Below are 23394 nucleotides of genomic sequence, written 5' to 3'. Positions count from 1 at the left end.
AGCTAAATTCTAATGTTTTTTAACATTTCATTCTTACTGTCATATGATGGACTAAATTGATGTGAGAAGTACTTGCTCCTGTTTTAAACAGAAACAATGGCTATAAATCATGAACAGTTTTTAATAATAAATTGGTGAGTCGAAAATCTTCAAGTTGGAAAAAATAAAGATGAGATGCCAAGCCAGAGCTATGAGGTAGGACTTTCAGATACGAGAACCAGAACAGACATGAGGAAATGGAGAGCTAACCTCTGATGGATGTCCATCTCAGTGCTGACTTGTAATTGAGCTATCTGCACAAAGCTAGGAACCGGGAAGGCTGCCCTCTGTGAAATGGAGACAGGAGTAATTCAAGAAACAGTAAGGAAATTGATAATTTCAGAGATGGGGACAAAAAAAATCACCTGTGAGAAATTAGAATCATACGCATGCACTACACATGCAGGTGTAGGCTCTGAATTAAAATTCGCTTCATGATGTCAGAATCCCCAGCCCAAAAAGCATAGAATCCTGGTTTAGTACAGTGAAATCCATAGGGTACCATTAGAAGCTCACTCAGAATCATCCCCATAAGAAAGTCTCTACATCCCAGAGTACATAAGCCTCCTACAGGAAATAACATTTCTAAAATTTGAACTCCTAAGAGAAAATAATAAATCATAAAGGGAAATAAGAGTACACAGATTTTTTTTTTAATCTTTTTAAACTTATATTCCCCCAAAGCAATAGATTAACCAGAAATGTGACTTTTGGTTTTAGGTGTGGGATACTCTCCGAGAAGAGCCTCTTTGCAATTTCCGAGGACATCGAGGTCGACTTCTTTGTGTGGCATGGTCCCCACTGGATCCAGACTGCATCTACTCAGGGGCAGATGACTTCTGTGTGTACAAATGGCTCACTTCCATGCAAGAACATTCCCGGCCTCCTCAAGGTCAGTCAGAACCAGGAGCCCATAAATGCTTCCCTAATTCCCTTACTCCCTTCCTCAGTAATTGAGTTGATCAAGGTCAAGAAAAGAGGACATTCATGTAGGGTGGCAGTGACAGTATGGCATGGGCTGCCTTCCTGATGAAGGAAGGCAGCCATGAGGACAGCATACAAATAGTAACGAGTACACCTAACACCCAGATCTTGGTTTCTATATATCATTTTCTGTTCAAAGAAACCAACCAGGGCTTCTTAGAGAAATGGCGAATTCCATGTTGGGACAGGAAAAATATGAGATGGGCCTGGAACATCATCTGGTGCCACAAAGGAAGGAAGTGCTCAAAGAACTGAGATATATCAAGAGGACAAAGAAGCCAGCTCAGAGGGGCTCCCACTAACCAAATCTGGGACAGTCTGAACTTGAAAATAATGAACAGGAGAATTCCATTTCTGGCAGTCAAAGATTAAGTTGCCAACTTGCCCACCTGCCATAAACAGCTAGAAAACTAGACAGGGGGCGCCTGGGTGGCTTAGTTGATTAAGCGTCTACCTTTGGCCCAGGTCATGATCCCGGGGTCCTGGGATCAAGCCCCACATTGGGCTCCCTGCTCAGCAAGGAGCCTGCTTCTCTCTCTGTTGCTCCCCCTGCTTGTTCTCTCCCTCTCTCTCCCTCTCTCTCTCTCTAATAAGTAAATAAAATCTTTTAAAAAAAACTAGACAGAATAATATATAAGTAAAAATGATCCAAATAAATGAAAAGATATATCTACATAAAAAATTTGTAAAAGAATGCTCATAGCAGCTTTATCTGTAATCACCACAAACTGAAAACAACCCACAAGTTCGTCAGCTGGTAAATAAACTGTGGTATATCCCTACAGTGGAATTCTACTCAGCAATAAAAAGAAAGTAACTACCGATAATCACAACAAAATGGATGAATCCCCAGAAATGTTACACTGAGCAGAAGATGCTGGGCACAAAAGACTATATGTGCTGTATAATTCTAATGTACAGTAGGGAATACAAGTATATATAACATGAAATTCTAAAACAGGCAAAACTATAGTGACAGCACATGAGTGACTGCCTGGGACTCAGGAAGTGCATCTTGCTGCAAAGAGGCAGGAGGGATGTTTTGAGATAATGGAAATATTTTATATTTTATTTGTGGTGGTGAGTTACATGATTATACATCATGTATAATCATCAGAGTATTAAAAAGTGGGTATATTATGTTAAACTATACCTCAATAAAGATGATTTTAAAACAGCAAAGAATAAATGCCTTAAAACTTAGAAAGTAGGGGCGCCTGGGTGGCTCAGTTGGTTGAGCATCTGCCTTCCACTCAGGTCCTGATCCCATGGTCCTGGGATCGAGCCCTGTGTCTTCAGGCTCCCTGCTCAGGGGGAAGCCTGCTTCTCCCTCTGCCCCTCCCTCCTGCTCATGTGCTCTCTCTCTTTCAGAGAAACAAATAAAATCTTAAAAAAAAAAAACTTAGAAAGTAAATAAGTAGTAACGGATTAAAACAAAATAGGAATCCATGAATCCATATTGAAAAAAAAGTGAAGGTCTAAATAAATGGGGAGAGACAAAAGCTCTTGTTCATAATAGAAAGCCAACTAATAAATGTAGAATGAATGATGGAATCAGAAAATTACCATTCAGCAATCATCACAGTAACAGTTTGTGGTCAAGAAACATCAATGGATACTAAAACTAGTGGACACAAATACTTAGTTTAGTAATTACAAAGGAAAAACAATTTTTCAGGGAGAAACCTGCAAGACACCCCCTTACTCAAGTGATCAAAGGAAACAACCAAATAATGACACAAATAGAAATTTTGTGCTACCTCGAATGTTGTATTGACAGCATCACTCCTATGTATGCCAGTCCAAAATGCAAAACCAAATTTATTCATGACAACATCAGGCAGTGGGGAAAATCAACAAAGTAACTGTCCTGTAATCTTTACAAGTTTCAAGTCCTGAAAGTTAAAGGAAAACAAGCTTGTCTCAGGCTGAAGGAAACCAGAGAGACATAACAAACAAGTCCATCATGTAATCCTGGATTGTTTCCTTTTGCTATAAAAGACATTCTCGGTACATTTGGCAGAACTTGAATAAAGTATGTAGAGTAGACAGTAGTAATGTATTGATGTTAATTTCCTGATTTTAATGGCTGTGCTGTAGTAATGTAGGAAAATGTCCCTCTGTGTAGAATACATACTATAAGTATTCAAGGATAATTGGGCATCATATTCATGATTTAATGAAATCCTACAAGGGTTTGGTTAACATGTTGATAATACAACTCTAAAAATTAATTGGGAAAGAAGGGAAATGGTGAGAATGCTATCAAAAAGAATGATGTTTGGAGATTATCTCCTAGAGTGCTTTTAACCAAGAACATATATTTTAGTCTACGGCCATCCCACCCTGAACACACCCGATCTCATATGATCTCAGAAGCTAAGCAGGGTCGGGCCTGGTTGGTACTTGGATGGGAGAATATATATATTAGTCTGTCCTTGTCTTAACTATGATTCCTCTAGGTAAGAAAAGTATTGAATTAGAGAAAAAAAGGCTCTCTCAACCTAAGCCAAAGCCCAAAAAGAAGAAAAAGCCCACCTCGAGAGCTCCTGTAAAGCAGGAAGGATATGATGGAAATGAAGACGAGAGCATCAGGGAGAGCTCGGGACCTGTTGAGAATGGCGTGTCGGACCAGGAGGGTGAGGAGGAAGCCCGGGAGCCAGAGTTCCCCAGTGGCATTGTCTCAGTGGGTATGTGGCCAAATCCTGTGTTTCCCAGACTCTAGGAGTTAGTAGGCTGGTCAAACTAAGCCAGGTCCTTACTCAGTTCGAAACTTCTCTGCCTCTGACCTACTTACTATCCCATCCCTTTAACTTAGGTTGTATCTTTGGTGCTGTCAGAAACTGCATTCGTTTCTTAAAAGGTTGTTTTAAGCCTCTAAACCTCTTGGAAGTGTTAAAGGGGATCTGGTGGAAGCCTGGGATGGAAACAGTGAAGGTCTTTAGAGAACACTTCTTACCAACTTGGGCAGGATAAGACTACAGGAATTAAAATGGCCAAAATCTGTGGTATAAACACATCCAGACCCTTTCCATACCAAGGGATGGCTGTTGGACACATAGTTTAGGAAAATTAAGAGTTAAAAGTTTAATGATTTATTTTTTTTTAGGCTTATCAAAATATCTCTTTATCACAAAATGGTTGCACAAAATGTCCTTTACCCCTATAGATCAACAGCTGGGCTTTTTTTTTAAAAGTTCATGGTTGTGTGTACTCAGGATTGTGACTTCATATCACATACCCTTAATATTCTCTATTGTAATTAAACATGTAATTAGTGCTTTGTCATCTAAATATGTAAGAAGTCTTTTGCCATCTGAGCAGTTTCAGAACTCCTGGGCCTGTGGTATAAAATTGTAGGGCTACAAACAACTTCTCCTTAGACCAATTAGAGTTCCTGGAATACAGATGGTTTGTGAGGTGAGAAAAGGAAGACTACCCATGCTTCTTTTCCAAAGTATTTTATCTCCTATTATGGAATACATAAAATCATACTATTAAGCCTGGTATAGTTCTTAATTATTAAAAAGAACTAGATTCTGCATTGTTGTTCTCCAAACTTTTTTTCTTTATCCCCCATGATGTAGCTTCTAGAGAACCAGTTACCTGCACTCCGGTTTCGTTAGGCTTTGAAAAGTCAAAGGTCACTGTTAACAACAAAGTCACTTTACTGAAGAAGGAGCCACCTAAAGAGAAGCCAGGTTGGTGTCTAATGATTAAAATATTTTGTGAAAGCATCCTCAAATATTACATGCAACCGAAAACTCCACAAACTGTGGTTTTCATTGTTGTTGGTTTTTTGTTGGGGTTTTTGTTTGTTTTTTAGGTTTTAAATATTTGTTTGTTGTTTTGATTGTTTCAGGTTTGGGTCATGTTTTTAAACAGTTTTAACACTTAAACAATTTAAACATTTTTTTAATGTTTTAATGATGAAGGGTCATTTTGCAGCTGTTGGTAAGTAGGAACTTTTCTGATGCCCAACAGTATCCTTTCAGTAGGTTACAGTCACACAATGGCCATCCAGTTTTGTGATTCTGATCAGCTTTTCTTCAGACGGTCTGTATTTTTATTACATTTCAGAATCCTTAACCAAGAAGCGAAAAGCTCGTTCCATGCTTCCACTGACTACCAGCCTGGACCACAGGTCCAAGGAGGAGCTTCATCAGGACTGTTTGGTATTAGCAACTGCAAAACACTCCAAAGGTACAAAAACAGACTTCCTTGGCCCATCCATAGTCTTCTGGGAACTAGCACATAAGAGATGCTTGTATATGTGTTGAATGAATGCACAAACAAATGTCTAAAATTATTTGTATTTCTACATTCTCTTCCAGGCTTCCCTCCTCACCCCCCCCCCGCCCCCGCCAACCCCAAAGCCAAGCTCCCCATTCTGATTCACTGTCAGCACTGCCCAGTGACTTTGAGATGCAGTGCTCTGATTTATTGTTATAAATTGAGTTGTTACCAGCCATCTATGTGCCAGAATTGGTGTGATGGCTTAAATAGCTTAGCATGAATCAACTCCTTCAACTGTCGTTTCCCTGGGAAACAGTATCTTCATGTAGAAAAAAAAAAACTTGCTTATTGGAAATATACCCATAATATGGCAGTTCCTTTTTTAGAATTTTGGTGGAAGTTTTTTAGAAGGTTTTTTATTTTACTTTTGCAAAGTCCTTATTCAGTTTCTATTATTTTGATATTTGAGCAACTATATATTTTTTTAATTTTGAATTTTACATGTTAAAACGGGATACATATGATAAATGATACTCAAAGATTCAAAAAGAATGTAAATCTTTTTTATATTCCCACCCTGATACCTATTCCTTCCATTTCCCCTCAAGGCCACACTATTGCCAGTTTCTTGTTTCTCTCCATAAATATTTTATGCTCTTCTTATATACATAGCTCTCTTTCGGGGACTTTTTGATGACTTCCTATAACTTATACACCTAATCATATAGTTTTACATTATTAACCTTACTGGAAAATTGCTCACGTGACTTTTTTAAAAACAGAATGAATATTGAATCCCTCTGTGACAGATCCTAGTGAATGTTAAGGACATTTCTTGTTAGTTTTTTTGTTTTGTTTTTCACTGCATTTAAAATACATGTTGAGGGGCGCCTGGGTGGCTCAGTCGTTAAGCATCTGCCTTCAGCTCAGGTCATGATCCCAGGGTCCTGGGACCAAGCCCCGCATCAGGTTCCCTGCTCCGTGGGAGGCCTGCTTCTCCCTCTCCCTCTCCCTCTCCCACTCCCCCTGCTTATGTTCCCTCTCTCGCTGTGTCTCTGTCAAATAAATAAAATCTTTTTTAAAAATAAATAAACAAAATAAAATGTTGAATTTGGGGCTGGCTTTATATTCCCTTTTTCTTCCCCCCAAATCTTTATTTGAGCAAACTGCAAACTAAATTGTCTCACTGGATTTTGCCAAGGCTGAGCTTAACAAACTCAAAGTATTCTCATATTTTGTTACCCTTGTAACCAGCAGGGGTCTCTGTTAGGGTAAATAAGAGCACAAGACTCTTCTTTTCACTGTTGAAAAGGATGTTCTGGACATACATTTGGAAAATTGGACAGATAATAGTAACCTCATTTTCTTTTTGAATTAGCAGAGCTAAATGAGGAGGTGTGTACTGATCTTGAGGAAAGATTTCACCTGGGGCTTTTCACAGACCGGGCTGCCCTGTACAGAATGATTGAGGTTGAAGGTGAGGCAAGTCCAGTCAACGTAACCCAGTCTATCTTTATGCTTCCCTAACACCTCTACCTCCTTTATGGATGCCATCCTGCGGCATCATAATGGCTCGTTTTACATGTCAACTAACTAGGTTTTGAGCTCCACGATCTGCATATTCGCAAACACCCCTTGCATCGGTCCTAGGACCCTGAACATACAGTGTTCACTGTGAGTGTAAGTGAGAGTGAGTGGGTGGACAAGCGACTAAGTGGGCTTCATACCACGTTATGAACACTCTGGGAGATGACTCTCCCTTCAGCCAGCAACAGCATATTCTAGGAGTTTGTTCCTCTCTTTCATCTGGCCTTTCTTATTGTGGAAGTCTGTGTAGACAGAGGTTTCTGAAACATCTTCCCAACATTCTCTCTCCTCCGAACAGGGAAAGGTCACTTGGAAAATGGCCACCCCGAGTTATTTCACCAGCTCATGCTTTGGAAGGGAGATCTAAAAGGTGTTCTTCAGACGGCAGCAGAAAGAGGGGAGCTGACAGACAGTCTGGTGGCTATGGCACCAGTTGGTATGTCTTTCAACGAAAGTGCTATCACCTGGAGGATAAGTCCACTAAAGGTGGACACTCTCATAGCGCCTGGGGGGCTCACTCAGTCTGTTAAGTGTCTGCCTTCAGCTCATGTCATGATCCTGGAGTCCTGGGATGGAGCCCCGCGTCGGGCTCCCCACTCCACTGGGAGTCTGCTTCTCCTCTGCCTCTGCCCAACCCCCCCCCCCCCCCCCCCACCCCGCCCTGTCCCCCGGCTCATGCTCTCTCACACGCATCCTCTCTCAAATAAATAAAATCTTTTAAAAAGATGGACCCTCCCTCGCAGGACAGTTTGGCCGTGTCTAATAACCTTAACACAGCAATTCTAAGTGTTGGGAATTAACTGTACTCACACATGCAAAATGACAAGTATACATGGACTGTCATTACAGCAGTATTTGTAATAGCAAAAGATCACAAGAACCTCTCTGTCCATCAGGAAGAGGCTGGTTACATCTTGTACCTCTAGACAGTAGAAGCTCCTATGAAAGAATGAGGCAGCTCTGTGCATTCTAATATGGAATAGAGCTCCAAGGTGTAGTAAGTGAAAAGAATCAAGGTATAGATGCACAGCAGTACTTATTAGTCTGTCATTTATACTTAAGTGTGTCTTCATAGACTTTTTCAAAAAGGTTTCAAAAAACTAATAATAATGGTTTTCTCCAGGGAAAGGAATTTGGACAAGTTTGGGTGGATAGATGCCAGGATAACAAGGAAAGCTTTTATGCCATGCCCAGTTTTTTTAACTGTATTTAAGTATACTATATATAGAGAGAGGGAGAGAGAAGTACACAGGCCATTGTCGAGACTGACAAGGAATTTCACCAGCCTGAATACACCCCTGTAACCGGCACGCATATCAAGAAGGGTAACACTACCAGCACCCTGGAAGCTTCTCTCATGCTGCTTTTCATTCAGTCTCCACACACCCCAACAAGGGTAATCACTGTCCTGACATCCATACTCTTTTGTACCTCTTGAATTTTGCACTATTTTGTATGTGTTACATAACCAAAGAAAAAAACTGATGTTTTAAAATGTGGGTATAGGGAGAGTAGATGAAGCAGATGATCTGTAATGGCAGCTGAATTAGTATCTAAATGTTATACTTAATGCAGTGACTAAAACCAAGGCATTTTTAACGCAAATGTATGTATGTGCTAATTTTTTTTCTTAAACCTGCTTCTTATTCAACCACCACCTTTTCTTTTTTTTTTTAATAGCTGGCTACCATGTGTGGCTGTGGGCCGTGGAAGCTTTTGCCAAACAGCTGTGTTTTCAAGATCAGTATGTCAAGGCTGCCTCTCACCTACTTTCTATCCACAAAGTGTATGAAGCTGTAGAGCTGCTCAAGTCAAACCATTTCTACAGGTTTGCATGACCCTACAATTGAACCAATAGTTGAACATAATGTGAAATTCATCTGTTAAACAGCTCGGCTTACTGACAACTAGCACAAACCTCTGTTGTAATTAAACATCTCAAACATACAGAAATATACGTACACTAGCTTAACAAACATCAATGCACCCACTACCTGTACTTAACAAATGTTAATTTTTGTCAGTGTTTGCCGCTGATCTTTTTCAGAACTTCTTTATCCCTAAAGTAACACAAATAGAGAAAACGGTACAAATAGAGAAAACGGTATAAGACAGACAGGATCTTGCCAACCACCCCAAAAGCTCCCCGTGCCCCCAGTTTTGTTTTAAGTATAGCATTCCAGATTTGGTTGAATTGCCTTTCTCCAATTCTGTCCTCATCCCTTCTCTAGAAGTAACCACTCTCCTGAGATTGGTATGAATCCTTCCTATCCAAGTTATTACACTTTCACTATAATATAACATAGTAAGTAGTGACAAACAGAAGGAATGAAGTATTTCTTGTAAACAGCATACAATTTGGTCTTGTTTTTTATCCAGTCTGATGGTTTCTGTCTTTTAATTGGAGTGCATAGGCCATTTACAATTAGTGTAAATATTGGTGCGATTAAAATTTACCATCTTGCTACTTATCCCATCTATTATTTGTTCATTTTGTCTTTTCCTGCTTTCTTTTGAATCAATTGAATATCTTCTTATCTCCAATACTGGCTTATTAGCTATACTCCTATTCATTTATTTTATGGTTGCTTTAGGGCTTGTGATGATTAGCATTTTTAATTTATCACAGTTTACTTTCAAATAATATTGTATTACTTCTTACAGACAATATATTTCTTTCCTTCCTACCTGTCCTTTTTGCTGTTGTCATATTTGACATGTTATAGCCCCAGATTACACTATTAGAATTTTTGCTTTAACCTGCCATCTTTTTAAATAATTTTTTATTAATTTTAAAATATTTTTTTAATATTTGCCCACATACGTATTTCCAGCATTTTTCATTCTCTTATATAGGTCCAAGGCTCTAATTGCTATCAACTCCTTCTTCACCTGAACAAGATCTTCACATCTTGTAGTGTGATTCTTCTGGCAACCAATTCCATCAACTTTTGTCTGTCTTTTATAAAGCCTGTAATTTTGCTTTCATTTTAAAGGATCTTTCTCTGGCAGTTTTTGTCTTTCAGGGCGTCAAAGATGACATTCCTTTCTCTTACATTGTTTTTGAGTTGACTACTGCATTTAATCTCATCTTTATTATATAGGAACTATGTCATTTTTCTCTTACTATTTTTAGGACTTTCTCCCATCACTGATTTTCAGCCATTTGATGTGATGGCTTTGAGAGGACTTTCTTTTTCTTTATTCTGTTTTGGTCTGTCTGCCTTTAGAGAGTGTGGAACTCTGTTTTAGAGAGCATTAAAGTTGCTATGGATCTAGGGCGCCTGGGTGGCTCAGTCAGTTAAGTGGCTGACTTCGGCTCAAGTCATGATCCTGGGTTCCTGGGATCGAGCCCCGTGTCAGGGCTCCCTGCTCAGTGGGAAGTCTGCTTCTCCCTCTGCCCCTCCCACAGCTCATGCTTGCTCGCTCACTTGCTCTCTCAAATAAATAAAATCTTAAAAAAGTTGCTATGGATCAGCTTGATCTTTTCATAGCTTGTTTTTAGGCTTTCTTAGGACAAGTTTAAAGAAATCTATACTCTAGAATTAGTTGGCCGTTCTACCTTCTGAATGCCTTGTGTATTCAACAAATCAACTCACATGTCTGGCTGGTCAAAACACAAAAGTCCCCCAGGCCCCTGCGTGAGCTGTGGGAGGTACTGAGCTTACAGTTCCCTGATTGTTCTTTGTCCAGCCTTAAAGAGTTTCGTACACATGTATGGTTTAGCCAAAGACTCCATGGGATTCCCCACACAGAGTTCTGTAGATCCTTCTCTGGACAGCTTCTTCCTCCTATCATCCTGGCCCTTAGATTCCAATTGCTTTGTCTCTCCTCCACTCAGTGAGACTGCTGAGGCTCTGCTGGGGTTCCCTGTAGGAAGATGCCTGCAGCGGGGCCCTGACAGGGCTCACATCATTGGTTCCCTTCTCTCTAGGATGACAGTCCTGAGCTGCCTGGTGCCCAGGGTCTGAAAAAATACATATTTTGTCTAGTTTTATGGCAGGAGGGTGAGTCTGGTCACTATTACTCCGTCATGGCTAGAAGTTGATATCTCAAAATACTTCTTAAATGTTGTTCTGCCTAGATCAATTTAATCTAAAATACTTTAATTCCAGCTACAACTTTATGTTGGCTGCAACTAAGAAGTTGTATGTCACTTGGAAAATATTAGTTCACAGAATTATACAGATACTCTAAATGTTAACACATTTCATTATAAAATATCCAAAAAAAAATCACATTTTTTAGTACCACCATCGGTCTCTTCAGAAGAATCTTTAACTTTCGAGAAGCTGTCATGCCCAGAGTAGCAGGCACAAATTTCCTAAAATTCTAATTTTCACTTGAAAGCTCAAATTTTATCATTGGCAACAATACTGCTGGTTGTTTTCTGTGAAGGGACAGGACTTGGGGACCCCCAGGAATCCACAGACCACACGTTAAGAACTGCTGACCTAGGTAAAGAATTGAGCTCAGCATGTGGTTTTAACTTCTCATGTAGTACAGGAAAACGTTTTTTTATAGGCTGTTGAACAGTATAAACAATACAAGAGGGACAATTTGTCCTAGCCTTTTCAAATTGGTTAATACCTGTTCTTGCCTCTAGGGAAGCTATTTCAGTTGCCAAGGCCCGACTGCGCCCAGAGGACCCGATCCTGAAGGACCTATATCTCACCTGGGGAGCCATCCTGGAAAAAGATGGCCATTATGCTGTAGCCGCCAAATGGTAAGCCTGAGGGAACAGGCATGTATCCGAACATAGAAGAACAGGATAAGAATAATACATTTGGGGGGGATGTAAAGTGAATAGAAAATAAAAAGGCACATGTGTTTTAAACCTGGCTTCATAAGATTCATCAGGACCTACCTCCTTGGTATTTATATGAATCATGGTAACTATTCAGGAAACCTCAGTAGCAGACTCAGGAGGTCCCCCTTTTTCTAGTAATGTCTTTACCATCAAACAAGGAAACTGGAAGGGAATGAAGACTCTGTTTGGGTTCAGTTCAGCAAATGTTGAGGTTCCTTTATGTCCTTACCCTGTATGAGGCTGTCACTCATTATCTGTGTGGCAGTGGAAGGGGGAATAGGAGATCTGTTTATGACACTTTGGGGTTTTCTTTTGTATTGCAGCTATTTAGGGGCTGCTTCTGCCTACGACGCAGCCAAAGTTTTGGCCAAGAAGGGAGATGCAGCATCACTTAAGACGGCTGCAGAGTTGGCTTCCATTGTAGGAGAGAATGAGTTGTCCTCTTCCCTGGCTCTCCGATGTGCCCAGGAGCTGCTTTTGGCCAGGAACTGGGTGGGAGCCCAGGAAGCCCTGAAGCTGCATGAAAGTCTAAAGGTCAGTCTGTTACTGTATCTCCTGGTATTTAAGAAGGAAGGGCCCCAAGCCGTTTTCTAGTTGAATTCCAAATGAATAACCCAGTTGAACGAGCTGTACCAGTTAGGCAGGTATCCTTAGAAGTGTCCAGCAAGCTCTGGCCATACTATCCCATGGAAGTACCTTGGCTTGTCAGTTGCCACATTCAGAGTAAGAGAGAATGTGGTCATTCACAGTAATTCTCCTTCTTTATCAGTTTGTGTACCACATATATGAGTAGACTTTAGTCAGCTCAGCCCCTAGGCTAGCAGTCTGGTATTTCTTCATTGGTGTCATCAGGTCTTTGAAGAGGGAGAGGAAGAGGGATTAGCCTCTGACAGAAATCATGGTGCTCTGCCATTGCACCCCTCGTTAGCTTTAAGCCATAAAGAAGTGTGGTAAAATCAGTATTTTGTTAAATGTCTGTTTATCCCTTTCTGGTTAAAAATGAGTAATTTACCATTGCCTTATTTGACACATCAAAACCAAGATTACTTTTTTTTTTTTTAAGATTTTATTTATTTGACAGAGAGACACAGTGAGAGAGGGAACACAAGCAGGGGGAGTGGGAGAGGGAGAAGCAGGCTTCCCGCTGAGCAGGGAGGCCAGTGCGGGGCTTGATCCCAGGACCCTGCAGATGCTTAATGACTGAGCCACCTAGGCTCCCCAAAACCGAGATTACTTTTAAAAGCATCAGCATTCTCAGTTTCCAAAACACATAAACATTTGGTCCGTTTTAGACAACTTTGCTGGTCAGATACTAACATGAACTTTGTAAGTTCCTCTTTCCCTAGTAGAGTTACTGGGCCTAAAGACAGTTCCTAGCTAAATATTCATAGGCCAAGAAAAATAGTAGCTTTTGGGCACCTGGGTGGCTCAGTTGTTAAGCATTTGCCTTCGGCTCAGGTCATGATCCCGGGGTTCTGGGATCGAGCCCCACGTCGGGCTCCCTGCTCAGCGGGAAGCCTGCTTCTCCCTCTCCCACTCCCCCTGCTTGTGTTCCCTCTCTGGCTGTCTCTCTCCCTGTCAAATAAATAAAAATCTTGGGGCGCCTGGGTGCCTCAGTTGGTTAAGCAACTGCCTTCAGCTCAGGTCATGATCCTGGAGTCCCGAAATCGCGTCCCCCATCGGGCTCCCTGTTCGGTGGGGAGCCTGCTTCTCCCTCTGACCCTCCCCCCTCTCATGCTCTCTCTCTCTCTCCTTCTCTCTCTCAAATAAATAAATAAAATCCTTAAATAAATAAAAATCTTTAAAAAAAAAGGAAAATAAATACTGCAAAATAAAAATGGAGACAAAAGTAGTATACCCTCAAAGATAGTGTCATTTTGTGTATTAGTTATAAGTGACCAAATCTAGAGAGAGTTTAATTTATCCATAGCAAAAAAAAAAAAAAAAAAGTTTCCAAAATGGCTATTTAGCATTTCTTTTTTTCCTCTTAAACAGCATCCTTATCAAAGCAAGAAAACCTTTAAGCTTATGCTAAATGCTGTTCTGATAATGATCAGGCTATTTTGGCTACGTGGAACAGAGACCTTCTGAAGCTTAACTGAGAAGATATTATTATAAGGGTACACATGAATCTCATGGGAACTGAAAGTCTAGCAAAAAGAAAGATTTTCTTCTAGGGCTTCTCTCTGTGCTTCTATTCTCGTCTCTTCCAGCTGACGCCCTCTTAAACTTACTGAGACGTGGTGCCTACCATCCGCCCCAGCTCTCAGATCTACACAGCTTATCTGCCGTAGCACCTTCTGCCCATTACACTTTATTTCTGTATCCCTTAATCTAAAGTTTGGGCAGGGGCTAAGAACTGGATGAATCCAGGCCATCTTTCCTCAAACTGGGCCACAAGACTTAGGTGGCTGGCCTGCACGTGGCTTACATTATAGTGGGCAGGGCTCCGTGTTATAAAAATGTTTGCGTGGGCTCCAGGCTACTTCCAGGATCCCTGCAAAGGCATCTGGAAAAACGTCTGTTAGATCACATCTTTTCCCCCTCACTCGTGACTCACACTGGCCAGAGGCAGCCCACTAAGGGGTTTGGTTGCTACAGATGTAATGGGGAACACACTGAGAAACTGAGAACTCTCGAGACAGGCACTTGCACTGCATGACAGTTCCTATCCTTTGTGGTTGGGCTCCAGGGGCAGAGACTGGTGTTTTGCCTTCTTGAGCTACTGTCCAAGCACCTGGAGGAGAGGCAGCTTTCAGAGGCCAGAAGCTCTTCCTACAACGCCTGGGCTGCGGGCCCTGAAGGGCCCTTCGTGGAGAGGGTGACTACTGTATGGAAGAGTACCTTCAGCCTGGATAGCCCAGAGCAGTACCAGGCGGCACTGCAGCAACTGCAGAGTACCCAGTACCCGTCTGCTACCAGCAGCACTCCCTCCAAACAGGTACCCTGTCTGCTACCAGCAGCACTCCCTCCAAACAGGTACCCTGTCTGCTACCAGCAGCACTCCCTCCAAACAGGTACCCTGTCCGCACTCTAGTAAGACGTCCTTACTCCGTGTCCACTGTAATGAAACAAGCTGAATGCCAGTTTGCATTTCAGGAAAGACGAAGGCAGGCCCAGGCAACCTGGAAAGATCCCTCCGGACTAATTAAAGCCTTTTGGCTTGGAAGTTAGTCTTGATCAGTCTTCTCTTAAAAAAAAAAAAGGAACAGAAAAAAAGCCTAAAAATACAGAAAAGCATAGAGAAAAATAGAGTACCCATCATCCAGAATTAACAAATGTTCACATTTTGTCATTTTTGCTTTACTGTGTTTTGGTTTTGTTTTGTGTATTCTTCTAGTTTTTAGTAAAAGAAATACAATAAGGTTGAAGTCCCTGGTACCCCATTTCCCTTTCCTAGCTCACCAAAGGCAGCCCCTAAGTCAGGCCATATGTATTCTTTTGTGCCTTCCTTATTTCAGTGAGCAGTTTGTAAAATCTCTCCATATTGATGCAAAGAGATAAAGTTGATTCATTGTAACAGCTATACCCATCCTATAAATAGGTATCAGTTTATCTACTTTTTCTTTTGAAAATGAGGGCACATTATTTTTGAAAAACAAGACTTTCTCAAATGATATATAACACTTTGGGAAACAGTTTGGCAGTTTCTTATAAAGTTAAACATAGACATGCTCAGAAACCCAACAATCCCACTGCCTAGATATTTCACTAAAAGAAATGAAATCAGGTGTCCACACAAACTTTTACACAAATGTTTGTTGCAGCTTAGTTCACAACAACCAAAAATGAGAACCCAAATGTCCATCAGTTGGTGAATGGATATGCAGACTATGTTATATCCATATAGTGGAATACTATGCAACACCAAAAAGGACCGAACTAGTGACATAGAAATAGTATCAATGAATCCTGAAACTCTTATGATAAGTGAAAGAACGAAGACACAAAAGACTGTATACTCGTGTTTCTATTTATATGAATTCTAGAAAAGACAAAATTTATAGTGACCAAAACTAGATCAGTGGTTGCCAGGGGGTGGGGAGAGGGGATTGCGTACAAAGGGACACACGGGGATATTTTACAATGATGAAAATGTTCTAGGTCTTGATTTTGGTGGTGATTGTAGCATATATATATATATATATATATATATATATATATATATACACACACACACACACACACACACACACACACACAGATATATGTATTTACCAAAACTCATCAAATTGCTCACTATAAATTATCTTAATTATACTCCAGCTTGGTTGGTTGAATTATAGCTTTTAGTTCCGAAACTCACTTTTTGTTTTAATTAAATACAAATGTCAAGGCATTTTTTTTTTTTAGCATGAGCAGACTTTAACACCAGACAAGGTATTAAAGTGCAGCTAGATAGGAAAGTTTCTCGGATAGGGAAGCAAAAATGGGTGGTGGAGATAGGAGAAGCTTTCTTAAACGTCCATGGTCTATACTTCTTCCAAGTGCAGTCAATAGGAATATTTCTGGTATCATCACAGTGCTTGCTGTGGGAGAATATTTAAGTGAAACTCTGGCTCCTCCCTCCAGCTTCTGCTTCACATTTGCCATGACCTGACCTTGGCAGTGCTGAGCCAGCAGGTGGCCTCCTGGGACGCGGCTGTGGAAGCCCTGCTTCGGGCTGTGGTCCGGAGCTACGACTCTGGAAACTTCACCATCATGCAGGAAGTGCACTCAGCCTTTCTTCCTGAAGGTAAATGACCGCCCCCGCACCCCAATCTCTGCTGGGGCATGCCTACTAATGGATGATATAACCACCACCAGTTGTATAGCACTAGGAGGACATACATCAGTGAAAGATAGAGACCAGACAGCTATGCATTTACCACCCAGTTTGAATTCTCTTACCCAGGCTCCTAAGAGGTAGCCAGAATGACTGAGCTGTTTTCCTTTACCTGGCCCTACCTACCTTATCTACCTTACTGCCTTCTATAAATTTTCCTACACAGTTTGAGAGAAATAGTCATGTGCTCACAAGTTAGTTAAGAATGGAAAAGCTCATGGGGTGCTTGGCTGGCTCAGTCGGAGGAGCATGCAACTCTTGATCTCAGGATTAGAAGTTTGAGCCCCACGTTGGGTGTAGAGAAACATTTAAAATAAATCAATGAATTAAAAAAAAAAAGAGAGAAGCACAGCAGAAAGACATTCTTTGAGCTGCACAGTCACTAAACTAAATCACTGTGATTTTTTCAGACATAGTGGGATCTTACCTACCAGAGCTTTCATAGGAAGATGGAATATTTTTTCTCTAATGCTTTGACACGTAGAGTACAGCAACAAGAATGCTGTCCTAGGTCAGGAAATGTTTAGCTCTAGTTGGCTTTTGGTGAAGGGCATGTGGTCCCATGGATCACTGCTATCCTTTCTTCTTGAGATCCTCTCCTTGAGTGATAGGAAACATAAGGGGAGGGGCCAGATTTCTAGCAGATAAAGAAACACACAACCCTAAATCCTTTTCTTCTCCCCCTAGGCTGTGACCATCTAAGAGACAAACTAGGTGAACATCAGTCCCCCACCACACCAGCTTTCAAAAGTTTGGAGGCCTTTTTTATTTATGGACATCTGTATGAATTCTGGTGGTCTCTCTCCAGGCCTTGCCCCAAATCCAGTGTTTGGGTAAGAGCTGCTCACAGAAGGACAACCTCTGTTGAGCAAAGCCAGCAGATAAACAATGCCAGCCCTGAAGAAACAGACCCCAAAGTTTCTCAGCCAGAGACAAGCAGGCCTCCAGAATTAGATGTGAGACTCACAGAAGAAAGCGAGCAGATGCTGATCACTTGTAAAGAGCTTTTTTCAGAAAAGCACGCCAGTCTCCAAAACTCACAGAGAACCGTTGCTGAAGTCCAAGAGACCTTGGCAGAAATGATCCGCCAACACCAGAAGAGTCAAGTCTGTAAGTCTACAACAAATGGTCCCGATAAGAATGAATCTGAACAGGTGGCAGAACAGTCCCTCTCTAGTCCTCCGAGTGAGTGGTAAGTAGTGAATCTGTACAAGGTGGAATTGGACATACCCTGCTGAGTTCTCACATCTTCATCAGATAAAAATCAGCACATGATGAGTTTGATCAGGTCACTTGCCAGCACCATAATATGGTATGCACCAGCCTCGGAGTCCAGCATGGGTTCTAATCCTGGCTCTACTGAGTGACCTCAGGCAAGATTCTTAATGTTTCTGAGCTTTTGTTCCCTCATCTATAATTGGGAGTACCTACTCCTACCTTGCTTGTTTGGGGAGTTAAATGAAATCACAAATAATGTTAATAACAATAGGACAGACAATAAAATAATACCTTTGAGCAAAAAGTAGATTTCCCCCTCCCCAAAAAATTAATCATGTAAAATGGGGAGTTGTATTATTGCATCATTAATGAAAACCACAGTTTTTCAGTTGTTCTGTGCTATCCCAGAAAATACACAAAAAAATAGTGGTACAAAACTGCATGTTGAATTGAGAAAATCCCAAGTGATCAGAATGCTGTAGCATCCTAATCACTTCTGTTCACCATAGGGTCCAGGTGGATGACAGGAGCCAATCACCAATCACTGTAAAGCTCATCTGCACTATTACAGGGCCCTCTGCCTTGGGCATTTGTGGTGATTAATGATTACTGGTTGGTTATTATGCTGAGTGCCTTTTACCTAGATTGTCTCCCAGCACAAGGCTTAAAACATAGTAACTAGTACCATCAATAAACTGATAACTAGTGTTAGTAACTGAAAAAAAAAATTAAGAAGTTTTGAAGCCCTTATATATTTATTGCTGTAAAAATACTCCCATTGGGGGAAAAAAAGACTCCCATTGAAATCTTGAGTCAGAGTTTTGAGTCACTTTTCCAGTAAGCCACCACACTCTAGGCAGCTCTAGGTTTGGTTTTAGTAACAAGAAAAACACTAAAAAGTTCTCTAACCCAGCAGCTCTTAACCTCTGGATCACAGGACTCCTTTGAGAAGCTTAAGACACTCTTCCCAGAAAAAATGTGCGTCCATATACCTACGGTTAGGAGCCCCAGCTATGTCGACTATTCCCAGAGAAATCCAGGCTTTCTGCACTTGGCTGCAAAATTGAATCCCCTCAAGATCCTAAATTTTCATTAGAGCTATGTGTCTGAGAAGTGGGGATTTGGAAAATAGTGAATGGTATTTCATTTTGAAAACTTCGTATCAAATTAAATTCCCTCCTCTTGACCTTTGTATTAAAAATGAGAGGTAAGACCCAGATGACAAAAGAATTTTATTTATGGGATAACAGTTAAAAGTTATGTGGGGCAAGGCATATGACTTACGCTTTTTTTATTATTATTACTAGTAAAGAAGAAAAAAATCAGCCACTTTCTCTGCCTGAATTAACCAAAAGGCTTACGGAGGCAAATGAGAAAATAGCTAAATTTCCTGAGAGTATTAAGGTAAGATTTATAGCAGTTCATTTGGTAAAACATGATTTTTTTATATTATCTATTGACTATACCAAATTTTTAAGGTCATCTGATTCTTTGTACCAAATCTGTACACATTTGTATATGATTAAAAATTTAGGAGCCTGGGTGGCTCAGTCGATAAGCGTCTGCCTTCGGCTCAGGTCATGATCCCAGGGTCCTGGGATCGAGCCCCGTGTCGGGCTTTCTGCTCAGCGGAAAGCCTGCTTCTCCCTCTCCCACTCCCCCCGCTTGTGTTCCCTCTCTCGCTGTGTCTCTCTCTGTCAAATAAATAAATAAAATCTTAAAAAAAAAAAAAATTTAGGATCCCATTGTGTCTGGTTAACTAAAATGTTTGTGAGAACGGGATTATTGACATCCCAAGCAATTTTATACCTCATTCTTCAGAGAAATGGAACAAATTTTGGAATTGGGAGGTAAAATAAAATTAAAATTGGTACCATGTATTTGATAGCTTACAGATGGATGGGTATATTTGAATGTGGCCCTGGTATTAAAGGAGAATCATGATTTGAATTAATTGAATAGGGCTCTAGAAAAAGAGTCTTTCATTTGAGAAAGGCTATCCCAGTAGCCATCCCAGTTTTGAGTGTCCTCTATCCTTAGAGTAAATGACAAAGAGCCTTATAAGGGAAATGGCTCAGCCGTGCCTGAGAAGTTTCACTAGATGAGACTTTTGAGTTGCTGGTGCCTCTGTGCAGGTATATGTGGCTCTTTTGCAAATGCTTCCTTGTTCATCCCTGTGTCATCTTTCAGACCTGGCCCTTCCCAGATGTGCTGGAGTGCTGCCTTATCCTGCTTCACATCGGGTCCCAGTGTCCTGGCAGCGTGACCCAGGACATGCGGCAACAGGCCCGAGAGCTCCTTCAGAAATACGGCAACACTAAAGTTTACAAAAGATACTGCCAGACCTTCTGCACGTGAATTTTCAAGGACCTTTAAGAAAACTGTGCCAAATTCAAAACATATGACACCCTTCACCTTGCAGTTACACCATGCCAGACATTCACTCTGATCCCTAGATGTTTTTGCAGTGATCTAAATAATACAAATGAGGGTCAAGTTTGAATTGACTCTATTCTACCCTTAGACATAGTGGAATCAGACTTTGGACTCAACTGTGGTTTCTTACTGGAGGAAGGATCATGAAAAGCCAGCAGTAGATATTCAGAACTAACACCTGCAGGGTGATTGTTGGTCATCTCTAAAGCCTTATGCAGGTTTCACCCAAAGAGGAGAAACTTTTTAACTACCCAAAGTGTTATGTTCTTAAACACAAGCTACCTTTATAAATACTTGCCTGATGGTAAACATGTCATTCTTGTTGGAGACAGAATTGCTACATTTTATGACTTGGTATCCTTTTCCTTACTGTTTTTGTTTACTTGGGTTCTCCCCTTTTATTCTTTCAAAGACTTCCTTAGAATGTGAAATAGGCCTTTACCCATCATGTTGACTTTACCATCCATCTGAACTTTAGGTCAAAAATTTGGTTTTATTGTTTCATGTAATTGCTTATTTAAGAACAAATCATTTACTAAAGCATTAGAAGAACAAATAACTAAAACTCAGATGTGTCTTATCCCTTCAGTTTTATAAAACGTAATGGTGATCAAAATAGCTCAGGAAGAAATTACTGTTTCAGTGGCTCTTAATCTTTTTTGGATCACAGGACCCTTTGAGAATTAAAACCACAGATGGTCTTTGAAGAAAAACGAATAATTCTGCATATGTAACTTTGGATCAGTGGACTCCAACTTCAGCATAATGGGATCCTACATACTATTTAATTGTAAAACCTGTTCATTCTCCCCCTCCCCACCCATTATTGAGCATTCTCTTGAGGTCTTTTCTTCTCTCTGGTTAAATAGTTGAACAATGTCAGGAACAGATGTTTCTGTAATATCCCAGTTGCTGGGGTGTAAAAATTAGATAGTCTGGGGTAGGGTCGGGAGGGATCACTCTTTCCCAATAATATAACTATTTTCTTTTGGGATTCATTGTGAAAACTTTTCTGCTTGAGTGTCCAGTTTACTTTTCAATTATTTCCTAAGTTGGAATTGTGAGCAGCAAGAATAAAATTCATTAACAGGAACTCTAGGAAGGAAAAAGTTTAAGAGATTATTATTTAAAGATCTGACCAGGGGTTTTGTTTATTTTAACTAGACCTAGCTTTAGAATTTAAAAATGCTAACCAAAAAAAGCAAATATTGTAGAATTTAGATCCTCATGATTCTTTACACAGTAACTTGAACTTGAGGAAGAAGATGCATTGTTACCAGGGATGGAAAATCTTCTTGGCTGCAAAGATTATACATAGGCATGGCTATGTGGAGAACTAGATATCAGTTCTACAATCTTTGCTGAAATGAACAAATGCTTCAACTTGCAGAGATAGAAAAATATTTATTCCCTTCCACTTAATTAAAGAACAGTATTATTAAACTAGAAATTCTAAACTCCTTCATGATTTATCAGAACCATCATCTGTGCTTGGAGGAATCCTACACACTCCTCGATTACTGCTTTGGTAAGAACAAGAGTTACTACTTGACAACTAAGCAATAAAACTACCAGGAAGGTAACAGAAGTGACACGATTCCATTTCCTCCCAAAGTCCTCTCCTCTTTCCCATACTAGATAATGTAGTTAAAGCCATTCCAATTTGAATAAATGGTTTTCATTTCTATCTCCCTAATTATCAGAACCACAAAGAGCCAAAGCAACAAGGAGTTGACTCAAGCTTTCTAAGTAGGTATCACTAAGCAAATGAAGAGTGTTGGTCCTTTACACAATCCGAACCCTGTAATACAAACCACCATCTCATTACCCAGATGATTGCTCTCGCCTCCCACTGTCTCTCAATCTGCTCTTATTACTGATTCTCTATTCTTCATATACCAATGACAAGTTTAAATTACAAATCAAATCTTACCAATTTCCTGTTTAAAAAAATTATTTCAGTATTTTCCCATTGTTAGTGGAAAAAACATCATCTTGCAGGGCCTCAAAGGCCCTGCCTGATCCCACCATTTATCTCTTGGCCTCCTGTTCTTAACACTCGCATCCTTGTTTCTAGATCCCACCCACACTGGTCTCTTAGGCTGCTGGAACCCACCGAGTTTTCTTGTCATCTCAGTAGTTTTGCCCATGTTCTTTCACCTGGTCCATTCTTACCCATCTCTTAGATCTCAGCTTAAATGTCCCTTCTCAAAAGACCGTCCCTGAACCTCAACCTAAAGGACATCAGTGTCCTGTACTTTACAGCTCACAAATTATTTTTGTGAATTATGTACTCTTTGGCAACACAGATGTAAGCTCCAATGAGGGCAGAGATTATGTCTTCCATGTGCTGTTTTATCCCTGGCATCTATTTACTACATCTAGTAGGTGTATAATGGAAACTTATGAACTGAATAAATTAGGAAACTGAAAGAATATTCATTAATAGCTTAGACTTAAAAGACTCAAAACAACTCATTCATACCAGCACTGGCTGACAATTAGGCTTGTACTTGGTAGTCAGCCTTACTAGATTAGAACAGAAATTTAAGAACATTTGGCAATTTATGTGGAGGGGCTTGAATTCACCCATAATTAGCATTCTCTGGTTACTCTCTACAGGACCATCCCTTTCTGAGCATAAGCACTCACAAAGCCCTACATGTGTTCATATATACGTATACAAAGCAAAGTTCTTGCCAGTTCTACTAAACTTGTGCCCTTTCTTTAGCAACACTTTATAAACTGTCTCTTACCCCTCCCACTCAACAATAAGTTCCTCAACCCTTCACCTCAACATCTCTCCTGACATAAGTCTCCTCAACTGTGGCAAAGATAAATTCCCTATTTGAATCCAAATTTAGGACATCTGGGGGCACCTTGGTGGCTCAGCTGGTTAAGTGTCTGCCTTCAGCTCAGGTCATGGTCCCAGGGTCCTGGGATCAAGCCCTACCTGCTCAGGGAGTAGTCTTTCTCCCTCTGCCCCCGCCCCCACTCTTGCACTCTCTCTCTCTCTCAAATAAATAAAATCTTTTAAAAAAATAAATAGGGGCCCCTGGGTGGCTCAGTCGTTAAGTGTCTGCCTTTGGCTCAGGTCATGATCTCAGGGTCCTGGGATCTAGCCCAGTGTCGGGCTCCCTGCTCCGCAGGAAGCCTGCTTCTCCCTCTCCCACTCCCCCTGCTTGTGTTCCCTCTCCTGCTGTGTCTCTGTCAAATAAATAAATAAAATCTTTAAAAAATAAAAAGATAAATTTAGGAC

General features: G+C 40.7%; 1 protein-coding gene across 5 annotated transcripts in view; it reads left to right on the top strand.

The window, feature by feature from the left end:
• GEMIN5 (gem nuclear organelle associated protein 5) overlaps positions 1-23042 on the top strand; it is a 42425-nt gene extending 19383 nt beyond the window's left edge. For 2 of the 5 annotated variants that reach the window (XM_032403585.1, XM_032403583.1), the window contains exons 15-28: positions 760-931; positions 3486-3713; positions 4611-4724; positions 5104-5226; positions 6641-6736; positions 7145-7282; positions 8527-8674; positions 11453-11572; positions 11980-12190; positions 14349-14597; positions 16229-16391; positions 17169-17673; positions 19007-19103; positions 19890-23041. In XM_032403585.1, the coding sequence (XP_032259476.1) occupies positions 760-931; positions 3486-3713; positions 4611-4724; positions 5104-5226; positions 6641-6736; positions 7145-7282; positions 8527-8674; positions 11453-11572; positions 11980-12190; positions 14349-14597; positions 16229-16391; positions 17169-17673; positions 19007-19103; positions 19890-20057 (2532 nt within the window). In that variant the 3' untranslated portion in view covers positions 20058-23041. Of the gene's footprint in view, positions 1-759; positions 932-3485; positions 3714-4610; positions 4725-5103; positions 5227-6637; positions 6737-7144; positions 7283-8526; positions 8675-11452; positions 11573-11979; positions 12191-14348; positions 14598-16228; positions 16392-17168; positions 17674-19006; positions 19104-19889 lie in introns of all 5 variants that reach the window. The other 3 variants (XM_032403584.1, XM_032403586.1, XM_032403582.1) reach the window with 3 other exon arrangements.
• Positions 23043-23394: the final 352 nt, after the last annotated feature.

This window comes from Phoca vitulina, unplaced genomic scaffold (assembly GCF_004348235.1).
Source record: "Phoca vitulina isolate PV1807 unplaced genomic scaffold, GSC_HSeal_1.0 scaffold6, whole genome shotgun sequence".
NCBI classification, from domain to species: domain Eukaryota; kingdom Metazoa; phylum Chordata; class Mammalia; order Carnivora; family Phocidae; genus Phoca; species Phoca vitulina.
Note: the sequence above shows the minus strand (reverse complement) of the source record. Positions and strands in the feature narration are given on the sequence as shown.